General features: G+C 41.0%; 1 protein-coding gene across 3 annotated transcripts in view; it reads right to left on the reverse strand.

The window, feature by feature from the left end:
- Taok1 (TAO kinase 1) overlaps positions 1 to 17,003 on the reverse strand; it is a 183,879-nt gene that overhangs the window by 35,010 nt on the left and 131,866 nt on the right. For all 3 annotated transcript variants that reach the window (XM_045158532.1, XM_045158530.1, XM_045158531.1), the window contains 3 exons: positions 13,724 to 13,960; positions 8,176 to 8,304; positions 3,519 to 3,722 (listed from right to left, as the gene is read on the reverse strand). In XM_045158532.1, the coding sequence (XP_045014467.1) occupies positions 3,519 to 3,722; positions 8,176 to 8,304; positions 13,724 to 13,960 (570 nt within the window). The remainder of the gene's footprint in view (positions 1 to 3,518; positions 3,723 to 8,175; positions 8,305 to 13,723; positions 13,961 to 17,003) is intronic.

Raw genomic sequence — 17,003 nt, forward strand, 5'->3', positions numbered from 1 at the left:
GGCACATGCATTTGGAGTTCAAGCAGCAGCTAGAAGCACTGATGTGCACATTTTCTGTTTGTTTCTCTTTTCTCTTACCTCTCTCTGCTTGAAAATAAATAAAAATATTTTTAAAACCCGGGAATGGTGATGCATGCCTTTATTTGCAGCACTGGTGAGGCAGAGGTAGGAGGATCGCTGCAAGTATGAGGCCAGCTGGGACTACAGAGTGAGGTACAGATCAACCTGAACTAGAGTGAGACTCCTGCCTTGAAAAAAACAAAAAGAAGATGGTTGTGGTGTGTACACCTTTAATCCCAGCACTGGAGAGACAGATGTAGGAGGATCGCCATGAGTTCAAGGCGACTCTGAGACCACATAGTGAATTCCAGGTCAGCTTGGGCTAGAGCGAGACCCTACCTCAACAAACAAAAAAACCCAAAAAGGTAGGGTCTCACATTAGCCCAGGCTGACCATTCTCTCTGTCGCTCTTCTCTCTCTGCTTGCCAAGAAATAAATTTTTTTTTTTTTTTTTTTTGAGGTAGGGTCTCACTCTAGCCCAGGCTGACCTGGAATTCACTATGGTGTCTCAGGGTGGCCTTGAACTTACGGCAATCCTCTTACCTTTGCCTCCTGAGTGCTGGGATTAAAGGCGTGTGCCACCACGCCCGGCAAGAAATAAAATATTTTTTAAAAGCCATAATTATAAAAGTATGTTAAGTGGAGCTGGACATGGTAGCACATGCCTTTAACTCCAGTATTTGGGTGGCAGAGCTAGAAAGATAGCCTGAGTTAGAGGCCAAAAAGTTAAAACGGCACACACTGCAGATCAAAGGCACTTCATTTTCTTTTTCTTTTCTTTTTGGTTTTTTTGAGGTACGGTCTCACTCTGGTCCAGGCTGACCTGGAATTAATTCTGTAGTCTCAGGGTGGCCCTCGAACTCATGGCGATCCTCCTACCTCTGCCTCCTGAGTGCTGGGATTAAAGGCATGCGCCACCACGCCCGGCTACTTCATTTTCTTTTTTAGGCTTCATTTTTATTTATTTGAGAGAGAGAGAAAATGGGCATGTCAGGGCATTCTAGTCACTGCAAACAAACTCCAGACATATGTACCCCCTTGTGTATCTGGCTTACGTGGGTCCTGGGGAATCGAACCTAGGTCCTTTGGCTTTGCAGGGAAGTGCCATAAACGCTAAGCCATCTCTCCAGCCCTTCTTCTTTTTATTGTTTCAAGGTAAAATCTCACTTTGACCTAGAATCCACTATGTAATCTCAGGCTGGCCTTAAACTCATAACAATCCTCCTACCTTTGCCTTCTGAGTGCTGGGATTAAAGGTGTGTGCCACCATACCTAGCATATTAAAACAAAAATTTTTTTAAAGTATTTTTTTTGAGATAGGATCTTACTCTGACTCACGCTGACCTGGATGGAATTCACACTGTAATATCACAGTGGCCTCAAACACATGGTAATCCTTCTACCTCCGCTTCCTGAGTTCCGGGATTAAAGATGTGCACCACCATGCCCAGCTATGTATGTATGTAAATATGTAAGTATGTATGTATGTATATAAAATTTGTGGAGTTATTTCTTTTCCTATTTTTTGTTGTTGTTGTTTTGAGGTAAGGCCTCACTCTAGGCTAGGCTGACCCGGAACTCACTCTGTAATCCCAAACTGGCCTTGTGATCTTCCTACCTCTGTCTCCAGAACACTGGGATTAAGAGCATGCGCCACCACGAACAGCTTGAACTCTTTTCCCCCCTCTTTTAACTGTATTTTCTCTCAGTCATTTGGTCTTGGTGTTTCAAAGGCTGGTGGTGTTAATCCCCTTAGGGACTGCAATATGATGTTTTTATCTGCAATGAGTTGGATGTATGAGGCCTGTAAGCCATAGGTTTGACACACCTGATTTAAAGGGAGAAGGCATTTCAGGGGCAGTATCATTTATCCAGACATAAGGGAGAATGCAAGCCCTGTGGCTATCTGGGGTAAGGTAAATACCAGTAGAAAAGAATAAATTAGGGTGTGACTAGTATATGTAATTTTTAAAATCCTTATTGGGCTGGAGAGATGGCTTAGCAGTTAAGGCACTTGCCTACAAAACCAAAGCACCCAGGTTTAAGGAGTGTTGGTGGTATAGTGTTGAACATGGCTACCTTCCAAAGTACACAGGTTGGATTCCTCAGGGCCCATGTAAGCCAGATGCACAATGTGGCAAATGCATCTGGAGTTCGCTTGCAGTGGCTGAAGGCCCTGGTGCACACATTCTTTCTCCCTCTCAAATAAATAAATAAATAAATAAAAATAAGATATTTTAATTTTTTTGTTTATTTTTAAAGGAATTTTTCTTAACTTTATTTCTATTTTTTTATTTGAAAGAGAGAACAAGAAAGAGGCAGAGAGAGAATGGGCATGCCAGGGCCTCCAGCCACTGCAGACAAACCCCAGAAACATGTTCAACCTTGTGCATTTGCCTTACGTGGGCCCTGGAGAATTGAACCAAGATTCTTTGGCTTTGCAGGCAAAACACCTTAACCGCTAAGCCATCCCTCCAGCCTTTTTTGTTGTTGTTTTGAGGTAGGGTTTCACTGTAGCTCAGGCTGTCCTGGAATTAACTCTGTAGTCTGAGGGTGGCCTCGAATTCACGATGATTCTCCTACCTCTGCCTCTCGAGTGCTGGGATTAAAGGTGTGCTCCACCATGCCCGGCTGCTCCAGCCCTTTTTGTTTATTTTTATATATTTATTTGAGAGCAAGAGTGAGAGAGTCACAGAGAAAATGGGCACACCAGGGCTTCTAGCCACTGCAAATGAATTCCAGACACATTCGTCCCCTTGTGCATCTGGCTAACATGGGTTCTGGGGAATCGAACCTCAAAGCGGGGTCCTTAGGTTTCACAGGCAAGCGCTTAACTGATAAGCCATCTCTCCAGCCCAAAGATAAGATATTTAAAATAAAATCCATGGGTTGGAGAGATAGCTTTTATGGCGCTAGGCTGCAAAGCCTAAGGTCCCAGGTTCAATTCTCTAGGTAAGCCACTTGCACAAGGTGGCACATGCATCTGGAGTTTGTTTGCAGTGAGTAGAGGCTCTGGCACACCCTCACCACCCACCCCCCTGTCTCTCTGTATCAAATAAAAATAAAATTTAAGCTGGGCATGGTGGTGCACGCCTTTAATCCCAGCACTCGGGAGGCAGAGGTAGGAGCATTGCCATGAGTTGTAGGCCACCCTGAGACTACATAGTGAATTCAAGGTCAGCCTCGGCTAGAGTGAGACCCTATCTTGAAAAACCAAAAATATAACATAAGTAAAGAAATAAAAATTCATCACAGAGAATTTTGTCTTATTATTTGGGATGCTGAGGCAGGAGGATCATAGGAATTCAAAGATAGCACTAAGCAATATTAACGAGTTGCAGGTCAGCCTGGGCTAGTGACAGTGTCAAAAATAAATTTTTTTTAATTGTATTGTTAAATTTGGTTCTAAGTATTGAAGGGAAGGAAGAAGAATTTTTATTAACATCATCTGAACACACCTCTCTGACAAGGTCCTGCTCCAAGTTATGACGGCCAAGTAACATTCTTCTTTTGAAGCGACGGCATTCAAGCTCTAGGTATTGTCTCTGACGTCTAAGGAGGTTAGCTTCTTCTTCTGCCTGGAAATGCTGTATATTCTCTTTCTGTTTTGAAAGCCACTCTTGCTTTTCTTTTTTAGGAGTGCTCTGGTTTTCATTTAACTCCTGGTAACATAAAAAACAAGGTTCAAAGTACATAAAAGCACATAGTGGGGCTGGAGAGATGGCTCAGTGGTTAAAGTGCTTGCCTGCAAAACTTCACAACCCTGGTTTGTTTCCCCAGTACCCATGTCAAGCCAAATACACAGTGACACATGCATCTGAAGTTCATTTATAGCAACTGGAGACCCTGGCACACCCATTCTCTGTCTCTCTTGTCTCTGCTTGCAAATAAGTAAATAAAAATATGTATATATAGAAAAAGCACACCGGTGTGGTGGTGCACGGCTTTAATCCCAGCACTAGTGAGGCAGAAGTAGGAGGATATCTATGAGTTCAAGACCACCCTGAGACATAGTGAATTCCAGGTCAGCCTGGGCTGGGGCTGGAGAGATGGCTTTGTGGTTATGGCATTTGCTTGCAAAGCCAAAGGGCCTCGGTTTGATTCCTCAGGACCCACGAAAGATAGATGCACAAGGGGGTGCATGCATCTGGAATTCATTTGCAGTGGCTGGAGGAGCTGGTGCGCCCATTCTCTCTCTCCCTCTCTCTGCCTCTTTATCTCTTTCTCAAATAAATAAATAAATAAAGTTAAATAAAATTTAAAAATAGTAAAGCACATAATGACCAGATGATAAAAAACCATTTTTCTTAGCCAGGTATGGTGGTTCACGCTTTTAATCCCAGCATTTAGGAGGCAGAAGTAGGAAGACTGCTGTTAGTTTTAGGACAACCTGAGACTATAAAGTGAATTCTAGGTCAACCTGGGTAGAGCAAGACCCTACCTTGGAATTTTTTTTTTTTTAGCCAGGCATGGTGGCACGCACCTTTAATCCCAGCATTTGAGAGGCAGAGGTAGGAGGATCACCATGAGTCTGAGGTCACCCTGAAAATACAGAGTGAATTCCAGGTTAGCCTGGGCTAGAGTGAGGCCCTATCTCAAAAAACAACAACAACAAAAAAAAAATCTTTAAAATATTTTAGTAAGAGTTGTTTATACTGTGAATTAAAATTAAGACTAAGATATAGTTAAGCATCACCCTCATTTTTGGTTTTCATAATTCTCAGTGCTAAGTGCTTAAATTATGGATGGACTGAATGTAAAAAACTAGAAAATAAACAGAAAACCAACAAAACCATGAGCAATATGAAATTATTTTATGTATATTTCAGCATTAAAACCATCAGAAGCCAGGCATGGTGGTGAACGCCTTTAATCCTAGCACTGGGGAGGCAGAGGTAGGAGGATTACTGTGAGTTCAAGGCTAACCTGAGACTACATAGTGAATTCCAGGTCAGCCTGGGCTACAGTGAATCCCTACCTCGAGAAACAAAAAACAACAACAATAAAAACACCAAACAAACAAAAAACCTCAATGTATTCAGTAGGACAAACCTTAGAATGCTAACTAACAGTGTGAGAGAGAGAGGGGGGGAGGGGGGGAGGGAGAGGGAGGGAGGGAGGGAGGGAGGGAAAGTGTGTGTTTGTTTTTTGAAGTAGGGTCTTGCTTTAGCCCAGGCTGACCTGGAATTCACTATGTAGTCTCAGGGTAGCCTTCGACTCATGGCAATCCTCCTACTTCTGCCTCCCAAGTGCTGGGATTAAAGGTTTGCACCACCATGCCTGGCTGTAACAGTGTTGTATATGTGTGTGTGTGTGTGTGTGTGTGTGTGTGTGCATGCACACATACATACATACATACATATATATATATATTTTTTTTTTTTAATTTAATTTATTTGTTTTATTAATTTATTTAGTTTGGTTTTTCGAGGTAGGGTCTCACTCCAGCCCAGGCTGACCTGGAATTCAGTATGTAGTCTCCGGGTGGCCTCAAACTCACGGCAATCCTTCTACCTGTGCCTCCCAAGTGCCCCAAGTGCTGGTATTAAAAGCATGCACCACTACACCCAGTTTTTTTATTTAGGTAATTTTTTTATTTATTTGACAGAGAGAGAGAGAGAGAGAGAGAGAGAGAGAGAGAGAGAGAGGGAGGGAGAGAATATGAATATGAGTGTGCCAGGGCTTCCAGCCACTGCAAATGAACTCCAGATGCATGTACCACTTTGTGCATCTCGGCTACGTGGGTCCTGGGGAATTGAGCCTGGGTCCTCTGGCTTTGCAGGCAAGTGCCTTAACTGCTATGCCATCTCTTCAACCCAACAATGGAATATTTTTAACTTAAAGAGCATCAACATTTTTCCTAGGTATAAAAGGATTCGGAGATTACAAAATTTCTTTCTTGTTATTCGAGAGTGGGGGCCTAGAGGGATGGCTTAGCGGTTAAGTGCTTGCCTGTGAGGCCTGAGGACCCCGGTTCCAGGCTCGATTCCCCAAGACCCACGTTAGCCAGATGCACAAGGGGGCACATGCATCTGGAGTAGGTTTGCAATGGCTGGAGGCCCTGACACACCCATTCTCTCTCCCTCTCTCTATCTGCCTCTTTCTTTCTTTGTCACTCTCAAATAAATAAAAATAACAAAAAATAAATTAAAAAGAATGGGATCTAAAGAGGATATAAATAAGTCATATGGAAATCTACTTTTTTGGACAATGAAACACACAGGAGCCACAAATTGTTACTAGAAAATTTTCAGTGCCAGGGATGGGATATCTTCCAGTGAGTCGTTGGCCAGAGAGGTTCCTGATGCCCCCAAAACATTACAGGCCATTGCTGAGGCCCTTGGTTTCCCACCAGGAACAGATGGATGGCAAGACCCTATTGTTGAAGACTCCACATACTTGGGCTATAAGGCCACTGAGAAACCCTGCTGGAGCTGAGCTGAAAACCTCCTCCATATAGACCAGCTGACAGAAAGCTGGGAAAAGCCACAGTGCATGCAGTTTAATGGGAGAGAGAGAAATCACCAGCGAAGATACTTAACAGTGGACACTGCAAACCTTATATTTGGCCAGCCAGGCCAAATGAGCCAATGGGTACAATAGTGGCACATCTGTTGTGGGGAAAACCAATTGCCCTGTAATTTGACTAGAGGCCTGCTCCATGGGAGGGAATACACCCCTGATACTAAAAACCTGTAACAGGGGTAGTCATGAGCCCAAGGAGTGTAACATCTGCTGCTGTCTGGCTAAAAGTTTATACTATGTTCACCAAACTGCCCAGCAAGCACTTCTCTTAATGTTCATACCCATATATTAATGCTACTTTCACTTTTTCATTAGAGAACTTTCTCTTTTCAGATGGAAGTGACCTTGGGATGACTCAGAAGGCATCATGATGCTAAGAAGAAGTGACAGAGGAGTGCTCAGCACTGAAATACTTCAATCACACTTTCCATAGTTCAGGTTCCATTGTAGAAGAAGTGGCAGAAAGAATGTAAGAGCCAGAGGAAGGGTAGGACTCCTTGCAACTTGTTCCACCCAGACACAAAATAGCCTGGATATCCATGACCTCACAGTGCCTGACACTACCTACACAAGACCATCATAATAGGAGGAAAAGATGATGACATCAAAATAAAAGAGAGACTGACTGATTGAGAGGGGGAGGGTATATGATGGAGAGTGGAGTTTCAAAGGGGAAAGTGGGGGAGGGAGGGAATTACCATGGGATATTGTTTAAAATTATGGAAGCTGTCAATAAAAAAATATATTATTTACAAGAAAAAAAAAGAAAAAGAAAAAGAGGACTGGAGAGACAGCTTAGCAGTTAAAGCATTTGCCTGCAAAGCCAAAGGATCCCAGTTCCATTCTCCAGGACCTATGTAAGGCAAATGCACTAGGGGCACATGCATCTGGAATTCATTTGCAGTGGCAGGAGGCCCTGGCGTGCCCATTCTCTCCTAATCTCTGCCTCTTTCTCTTTCTCAAATAAATAAGTAAGTAAAATATATTTAAAATAAACGAACAAAGAAGGATGGGATCTATTATTATAAGCTTATTTTGTTCCGAGAACATGTAAAAATGAAAAGTCCATAAATTAGAATTTTTTTGTTGTTATTGTTGTTTTTTCAAGGTAGGGTCTCACTCTAGCCCAGGCTGACCTGGAATTCACTATGGAGTCTCAGGGTGGCCTGGAATTCATGATGATCCTCCTACCTCTGCCTCGGAGTGCTGGGATTAAAGGCAAGCACCACGTGCTCAGCTCTGCTTATTTATGTTTGGAGTCGGGGTATTGCTATGTAATCCAATTTGGACCCATCTCAAAATCCTCCTGAGCACTGCAATGCTGGGGATTAAGGTATGCAATACCACATGTAGCTGAAGGAAATGGTTCTAGTTAAATCCTACCCAAATAGGAAACTCAGTATTATTGTATTATTATATAATTATTTAAGGATATAAGTATTATATTATTATATTCAGCACAAGTGGATATAGATTTTTGTAGCCACAACCAACCAAAGACAAAGTTATCCCAATGATTCTTTAAGTTGAGAACCACTAACCATTATTAATATGCAAGACACTAACATGAAATTTTTATAAAAGGAGTACCTCTTTAAGCTGCTCTTTTCGAAGTTTATATTCTCTTTTCTGGGACTCCAAAAAGCTATTCAGTTCTTTCTTCTGTTGGGCCTGAATATGTTGCTGGAATTTTTTCTCCTCATTGGCCATCACTTTAGCCTATATGAAATTTAAAATAAATCAAATTAGTTAAGTAGACTGACTCAAAGTAGTACTTTAAGATCCACCAGTAAGAACCAGGCATGGTAGTGCACACCTTTAATCCCAGCACTCAGGAGGCAGAGGTAAGAGGATCACAGTGAGTTTGAGGCCACCCTGCAACTACATAGTGAATTCCAGGTTAGCATGGGCTAGAGTGAGAGCATACCTCAAACACACACACACACACATTCCCTCCCTCCCTCCCTCCCTCTCTCTCTCTCTCCCTCCCTCTCTCTCTCTTCCTCCCTCCCTCCCTTTCTCCCTACTAGTGAGGATACTTTTTTTTTCTTTTTCCCCAGAGGTAGGGTGCTGCGATTATAGGAGTGAGCTACTAGGATCAGCTTTTGAGGAAAAAAAAACTCAATAGAAGTATCAAGTAAAAGAACAAAGCTGTGTGTGGTGGCACATGCCTTTAATCCCAACGCTTGGGAGGCAGAGGTAGGAGGATCACTGTGAGTTCAAGGCCAACCTGAAACTACATAGTGAATTCCAGGTAAGCCTGGGGTAGAGTGAAACCCTACCTTGAAAAAACAAAACAAAAAAATTTTTTTTTTTTTAAAAAAAGGACAATAGAGCCGAATGTGGTGGCATGTACCTTTCATCTCAGCACTGGGGAGGCAGAGGTATGGGGATTACTGGGAATTCAAGGCAAATTTAAAACTACATAGTGACTTCCAGGTTAGTCTGTATTAGTGAAACCCTACCTCGAAAAAAAAAAAAAAAAAAAAGAAAAGAAAGAACAATAACAACAAAAACCTAACCAAATTAATCCCCCTATTATTTTAATTTCAGAGAACCAGTAAGATGAAATTCATCCTGAAAATGTCACTCTTTACTGGACCAAAATGTTTTTCTCTTCTTATTAAATTTTTTTTTTAAATTTATTTGACAGAGAAAGAGGAAGAGAGAGAATGGGCATGCCAGGGCCTCCAGCCACTGCAAACAAACTGCAGATGTGTGCGCAGCCTTGTGCATCTGGCTAACGTGGGTCCTGGGGAATCGAACCTGGGTCCTTTGGCTTTGCAGGCAAGTGCCTTAACTGCTAAGCCATCCCTTCTTTTCTTATTTAATAAGAATTCAATAAAACAAATGTACATTTACCTTCAAGCACAATTAAACCAAAACATTTTATCCAGGCTGATTTATATTATATATTAAACAATCATTACATTAAACTTCAAACTAAATAAATCCTGACCTGTAATTCATATATTACCACAGGTATATTACACACACACATATACACACACGGCTCATTCTGAAGCCCAGGCTAACTTGTGACCTAATCTTCCTGCCTCAGCTTCTCTAATACTAAGATTAGAGATATAAACCACCAAATATGGCTGTATATATTTTTTTTAGATGGCCAGAATAACTGGGAAAGCCACAAGCTTTAAAGTACTTATTTATTTATTTGAGAGAGAGAAAGAGGTACATAGATGAGAGAGAGAGAGAGAATGGGTACACCAAGACTTCCAACCACTGCAAATGAACTCCAGATGCATGCACCACCTTGTGCATCTGGCTTGTGTGGACACTGGAGAATTGAACCTGGGTCTTTAGGCTTCACAAGCAAGCGCCTCAACTACTAAGCCATCTCTTCCTGGCTGTATTTTTGATTACATATGTAATATAAATTCATCACAATAGAGTATTTAAGAAATACAGAAGAAAAACAAATCTCTGTGACTTTAGCACCTAGAAATACTCAACATAAACATTTTGCTGGGCAGCAATCCTGATGTTTTCTAGGTCACACAGTGTTTTGTTTTGTTTTATCTTGTTTGTTTTTTTTAAGGTCACTGCTAGGGAATCTTATCTAGAGCCATGCATGTTTGAGGGAAGTTCTCTACCACTGAGCTATTATCTCTAGGCCTTTTTGACAGGGAGCCTTGCTGTGCACCCAGGCTGTGAATGTGCTATGTAGCCATAGCTGGGTTTGCTTCAACTTTTCTGTTTTTTTTTTTTTTTTTTGGTAGGGGAGGGGTTCAAGGTAGGGTCTCACTCTAGCCCAGGCTGACCTGAATTCAATATGTAGTCTCAGGGTGGCCTTGAACTCACGGTAATCCTCCTACCACTGCCTCCCAAGTGCTGGGATTAAAGGCATGAGCCACCATGCCCAGAGTGTTATTTTATTTTGAGATAGGCTCTCACGTAGCTCAGGCTGGCTTTGAGTTGGCCATGTAGTTGAGAATGGCACTAAACTTCTGATTTTCTTGTCTCTACCTTTGGAGTGCTGGGATTACCACCTGTGCCACCATGCCTGGTTTCATGTGGTGCTGGGGATCAAATCCAAAACTTTGTGCATTCTAGGCAAGCACTCTACCAACTGAGCTACAGTCCCAGATCTTCTTCAACTTACAATCCTGTCTTAGCCTCCCAAGTGTTGGGATTATAGACATGTGTAACCAAACCTGAATTAGACAATTGTTTTTAATGTGAGAATAAGAACGAGAGAGAGAATTGGTGCACCAGGGCTTCCAGCCACTGTAATTGAATTCAGGCCTGTGCATCCCCTTGTACACATGTGCGACCTTGGGCACATGTGTCACCTGACTTAGGTGGGACCTGGAGAGTCATATATTGGTTTTTAGGCTTCACAGGCAAGCACCTTAACTGCTAAGCCATTTCTCCAGCCCTTAGACAAATTTTTAATCACACTGCAAATCCTGTTTAATGAGTAGATGGCTTAGTGGTTAAGGCACTTTTGGATTTGATCAACAGCATCACATGAAACCACATTTGGGTTCCCCAGGACCCATGTAAGCCAGATGTAGAAGATGGTGAATGTATCTGGAGTTCATTTGCAGAGGCTAGAGGCCCTGGTGTGCCCATTTTCTTTCTTTCTTTCTCTCTCTCTTTCAAATAAAAAAAGTAAAGCAAAAAAAAAAAAAAATCACAAATAAATAAAATAAAAATGAATTATTTTCCTAAACATGTTTGTATGTACTTCTTCCCAGGCTCATATTCATAGGTTCTTGTTACCTAACAGGACTCTGATTATCTGTATACTGTTTCATCAAATTATTTCAAAATCAAATATTGACTTACAATGTAACTTATATTACCAAATTCCCTACTATTCTAAGAAATTTTTTGCTGGGCATGGTGGCACATGCCTTTAATCCCAGTTTTGGGAAGCAGAGGGAGAAGGATCACCATGAGTTCGAGTCCAGCCTGAGACTACATAGTGAATTCCAGGTCAGCCTGGGTTAAAGAAAGACCTTACTCCAAGAAACCAAACTAAACCAAAACTGAGATTTTCTTTGTGAGGGGACAGGGAAGAAAACAGGGTAGTTTATAATAATGTTTCAATCAAGACTACTTGGACACATTTTGATGATGCTATGTGAATTTACTGAGTTTACAACAATCTTGATAAGCATCATTAGCAAAATAAAATGAAACTGATGGAACAACAAAAACATATGAAAAGGTTTTAAGAATACATAATAGGGTTTGAGATATGGCTTAGTGGTTAAGATGCTTCCCTGCAAAATGAAAGGAAACAGGTTTGATTCCCCAGGACCCATGTAAGCCAGCTATAGCAAGTGAGGCAAGCACAAGGTCTCACAAGCCCACGAGGTGGTGCAAGCGCCTGGAGTGCAACTGCAATACCTGCAACAATTCTCTCTCTCTAAAAAGAAAAAGAAAAAACAAAATAAAAGAATACATAATAATGCACTGGTTATTTCTAGCTGATATACCTACATCATATAGTAATGATACTTATTTGTAAATAATCAAATGAGTTAATCTGAAACTGTCAAGTTTTATTTCATTTTATTTTTATTTTTTGTTTTTTTAGGTAGGGTCTCACTCTACCCCAGGCTGACCTGACTAGACTTTGTATTCTTCTCAGGGTGGCCTCAAACTCACGGTGATCCTCCTACCTCTCCCTCCTGAGTGCTGGGATTAAAGGCGTGCACCACCATGCCTGGCTGAAACTGTCAAGTTTTAATCTTATTCTTTATTAAACTTCAGCTATTATTTGATATAAAAATGCTATGCAGGGCTGGAGAGATGACTTAAGGTGCTTGCCTGTGAAGCCTAAGAACTCATGTTCGAATCCCCAGGTCCTAGGTATGTAGCCAGGTGCAGTGACACGAGTGTGCAATGTTGCACTTGAACACAAGGGGACACACATGTATGGAGTTCATCTAAAGCAGCTAAGGCCCTGGCACGTCTATTCGGTGTCTCTCTCTGCCTCTTTCTCTCTATCTCAAAATAATGAAAATAAGAATGCTATATAAATTTAAATAAGGTTTATAAAAAACAGAGAAAAGAATCACAAATGGCTTTTTGAGGCATAAATTATTTATTGTTATATTTATCAAAGTTCTCCCATCCAAGTACTAACCAGGCCCAACACTGCCTAGCTTCCGAAATTGGACCCTCAGCTGCATTCAGGGTGGTATAGCCAAGGACTTATCAAAGTTCTTAGATAAGGGCTGGAGAGATCACTTAGTTAGATGTTTGCCTGCAAAGCTTAAAGACCCAGGTTTAATTCTCCAGTTCCCACATAAGTCAGATAAACAAGGGGGCGCATGTATCTGGAATTTAATTGCAGTGGCTAGAAGCCCTGGTGCACCCATTCTCTCCCCCTTTCTCTGCCTCTTTCTGTCTCAAATAAGTAAATATTAAAAAATATTTCCAAAAAACTAATTCTTAGATAACCTTAACATAACAAAAGCCTAGAACAGACAAATGGCTCATTGTGAAACTATCAAGTATCAGGGATTGATCCCCATTAATTAATATTAGTTCCCAGATCTAGTACTTGATAGTAAAACATATCAATTTATACACATCAGTTTATCACACACTCAAAATCCACACACTCATTTACACAATCAGTGAAAGCAAAAACACACAAGAACCTTCTTTGCTTGTGACTGACTTAACATCACTTACAGGAAGACTTATCCACGTTACGTAAGTAGTTCTCTCATTCCTGAATTAAGTTACTTAATGTCTGGAAAAAGATAACCTGATATCAAAAGGCTATGAGTTGCCAGATGAAGTCCTTTAATCCCAGCACTCGGAAGGCAGAGGTAGGAGGATCGCCATGTGTTCAAGGCCACCCTGGGACTACATAGTGAATTTCAGGTCATCCTAAACTAGAGCCAAGACCCTACCTTGAAAAACAAACAAAAAAGCTATGATGCTGGGCATGGTGGTGCATGCCTTTAATACCAGCACTGGGGAGACAGAGGTAGGAAGATCGTCATGAGTTCGAGGCTACCCTGAGACTACACAGTGAATTCTAGGTCAGCCTAGGCCAGAGTGAGACCCTACCTTGGGGAAAAAAGAAAAAAAAAAAAAGCTATGAGTTATTTCTGAGATGTAAAATAAATAAGTAATATTGCACAGTTACCTCTTTTTCCATAGCCGCTTGATGTTTCTTGATAAGTTTTTCCATTTCTGCAGCAAAATTGTTACGCTGAGTTTCAAGATCTTTGTCTAATCTGAGGCGGTGTTCATCCATCTCAGCCTTTAGTTTATTTTCCAGAGTCATCAATTGCTTTTGATGTTGCCGCCTCATTCGCTTATAGCCAGACATCTGTTCTCTAAGCTCAGAGTCTTGTTCATGCTCTTGCATTTGCCTTGTAACCTGGACATACAAACAATGGTAAAGAAGAAAAAAATAAGAGGAGGAAGGAAGAAGAGAAGATGAATGATGAATGATGAGGAGGAGAAGAAAAAAAAGCAAAACAAGCCAGGCATGGTGGCATACGCCTTCAATCCCAGCACTAGGGAGGCAGAGGGGTAGGAGGGTTGCTGTGAGTTCGAGGCCACCTTGAGACTACATAGTTCATTCCAGGTCAGCCTGGAGCAGAATGAGACCCTACCTTGAAAAACCAAACAAACCAAAAAAATCAAAACATTTTTCTTTCACAAGCATTTAGAAAGCTGGGTGTGGTGCTGTAGACCTGTAATCCCAGCAGTTTGGAGGCTGACAGAACAGGAGTATAAAGAATTGAAGGCCAGCTTAGGCTACAAAATGAGTAGTAGGCAAGGCAAGCAAGAGCTATACAGCAAATATACCCTGTATCTAATATCTAAATTAACAATGGCAATAATAATAAAGCATTTTGAATACTACTATGATCTATGTATGTAACTAACACAACAGATTCTAATATTAGCAGTTTTCAATTAAATTTGCAGCCTATTTTTTTTAAAAGTATTTCTATTTATTTGAGAGAGTGAGAGAGGCAAAGAGAGTGAATGGGCGTGCCAGGGCCTCCAGTCACTGGATATGAACTCCAGACATGTGCTCCCTTGTGCACTTGGCTTACGTGGGTCCTGGGGAATCAAACTGGGAGCCTTTGGTTTTGCAGGCACCTTAATCACTATGCCATCCCTCCAGCCTTTTTTTTTTTGTTTTGTTTTTAAATAGCTATAGAGGAGCCAACTCTTAAAATTTCTGTAAGAATATAAAGGATCCAGAGTAGACAAACTACTCTTGAGGAAAATAAAACTGGATGGTGGGCACAACAGTAATCCAGGCAGTCATGTATTGCCATAAGTATATGCTAAAGAGATCAAGAAATAGAAGGAAAACTAGAAACAGCCATATGCAACATGCCTATAGCCTCAACTACCTGGGAGTAGGAGAGAGGAGATCTCTTAAGACCAGGAGTTCTACGCTGGACAACATATCGCATCATTATTTCAAAGGGGGAAAAAAAAAGCAAATGAGCCAAATAGATAACAAGCATAAGCCACCATGCCTGGCTGATTTAAACCATTCTTGAGAAGGGTTTTCTTGGAAGCTAAATGAATATATACCATATAACTCAACAAAGCTACTCTTAATAGTTTATCAAAAATAAATAAAAGATAATGCTCATAATGATATGGTCATGAATGTTTAAAATAATTTCTAAGTAATATACCCAAAGGGAACAAAGCAAATGTTCATCAATAGAACAGATTTGAAAAAATTGTAGTGTATACATACATTGGAAAACTACAGCAATGAAAACGACTGAACTCCGCTGAGCACTTCACTAACTAATGTCAAAACATTGGCCAGGGCTGCAAAGATGATTTAGTGGTTAAGGCGCTTGCCTATGAAGCCAAAGGACCCAAGTTCAATACCCTAGTGCCCTTGTAAACCAGAGGTACATGGTGGCACACACATCTGGAGTTCATTTGCAGTGGCTAGAGGCCCTAGCATGCCCATTTTCTCTCTCAAATAAGAAATTTTGGAAAATATATTTTTAAATGTATGGAGAGATGGCTTAGCAGTTAAGGTACTTGCCTGCGAAGCCAAAGAACCCAGGTGAGATTCCCCAGGACCCACATAAGTCAGATGCACAGGTTGCACATGTGTCTGAAGCTTGTTTGCAGTGGCTGAAGGCCCTAGTGTGCCCATTCTCTCTCTATATTTGCCTCTTTTCTCTCTAATAAGTAAATAAAAATAAAATTTAAAAATAAAAACACTAGCCAGATACATGAGAGTATATTCTGTGTGATTCTCTGCAGAAGAGATCTCAAAACATTCAAAGTTAACAAGCTTGAAACAACAGAAAATGATGGTGATGGGAGTGAGGAACTGACTAAAAAGCATAAAGAGAAATTTCTGAGATGCCAGGCTGGTAGTTCATGCCTTTAATCCCAGCACTGTGATAAGAGGATATATACATAGCGAGTTCCAGATAGGCATGGGTTACAAGTGAGACCTTTCTTTGAAAAATAAAATAAAGCCAGCAGTGGTGGCACACATCTTTAATCCCAGCACTTGGGAGGCAGAGGTAGGAGGATCACCAGGCCAGCCTGAAACTACACAGTAAGACAATGTGGGCTAGAGCAAGACCCTACCTTGAAAAACCTAAAATAAATAAGTAACTAAATTTAATTTAACTAAACAAGGCCAGGCATGATGGCATACACCTTCAATCCCAGCACTCAGGAGACTGAGGTTGGAGGATCACTGTGAGTGCAAGGCCAGCTTGGACCTACAGAGAGTTCCAGGTCAGCCTACCCTGAAAAAAATAAAACAACAACAAAAAAGACAATATGACAACTTTATGAGAAACCTGACATCTCTCTCTCTCTATTTATTTTGAGTAGGGTTTCATTCTAGCCCAGGCTGACCTGGAATTCACTATGTAGTCTCAGGGTGGCCGTAAACTCAATGATCCTCCTACCTCTGCCTCCCAAGGGCTGGGATTAAAGACGTATACCACCACACCCAGTGACATCTCTTATTTTAGGTGATAATAGCTGTGTGTAATTATACAAAATTTTCAAACTACTTAAGAAAGATCTATGTAATTATTTTTATTTATTTATTTTTTTTTGGTTTTTCCAGGCAGTGTCTTGTTCTAGCCCAGGCTGACGTGGAATTCACTATGTAGTCTCAGGATGGCCTCGAACTCATGGTAATACTGCCTCCGACTTCTCCCTCACGAGCGCTGTGATTAAAGGCATGCACCACCATGCCCAACTATGTAGTTTATTATAAGAAGAAAAATCAAGGAAGAACGTTGATTGGGTAAAGGTATAAAGTAGTTATAATGACTATAGCAGTTAAACTTATTTGAGCAAAATTTACATAACCTTCTAAATATTCTACTTAAACAAAATGACTGTCTTTAAGAATATGAATCTTTTTCTGGTCTTTTATTGAATTCATAACTTACAAG

The sequence above is a fragment of the Jaculus jaculus genome, chromosome 9, assembly GCF_020740685.1.
Source record: "Jaculus jaculus isolate mJacJac1 chromosome 9, mJacJac1.mat.Y.cur, whole genome shotgun sequence".
Lineage (NCBI taxonomy): Eukaryota > Metazoa > Chordata > Mammalia > Rodentia > Dipodidae > Jaculus > Jaculus jaculus.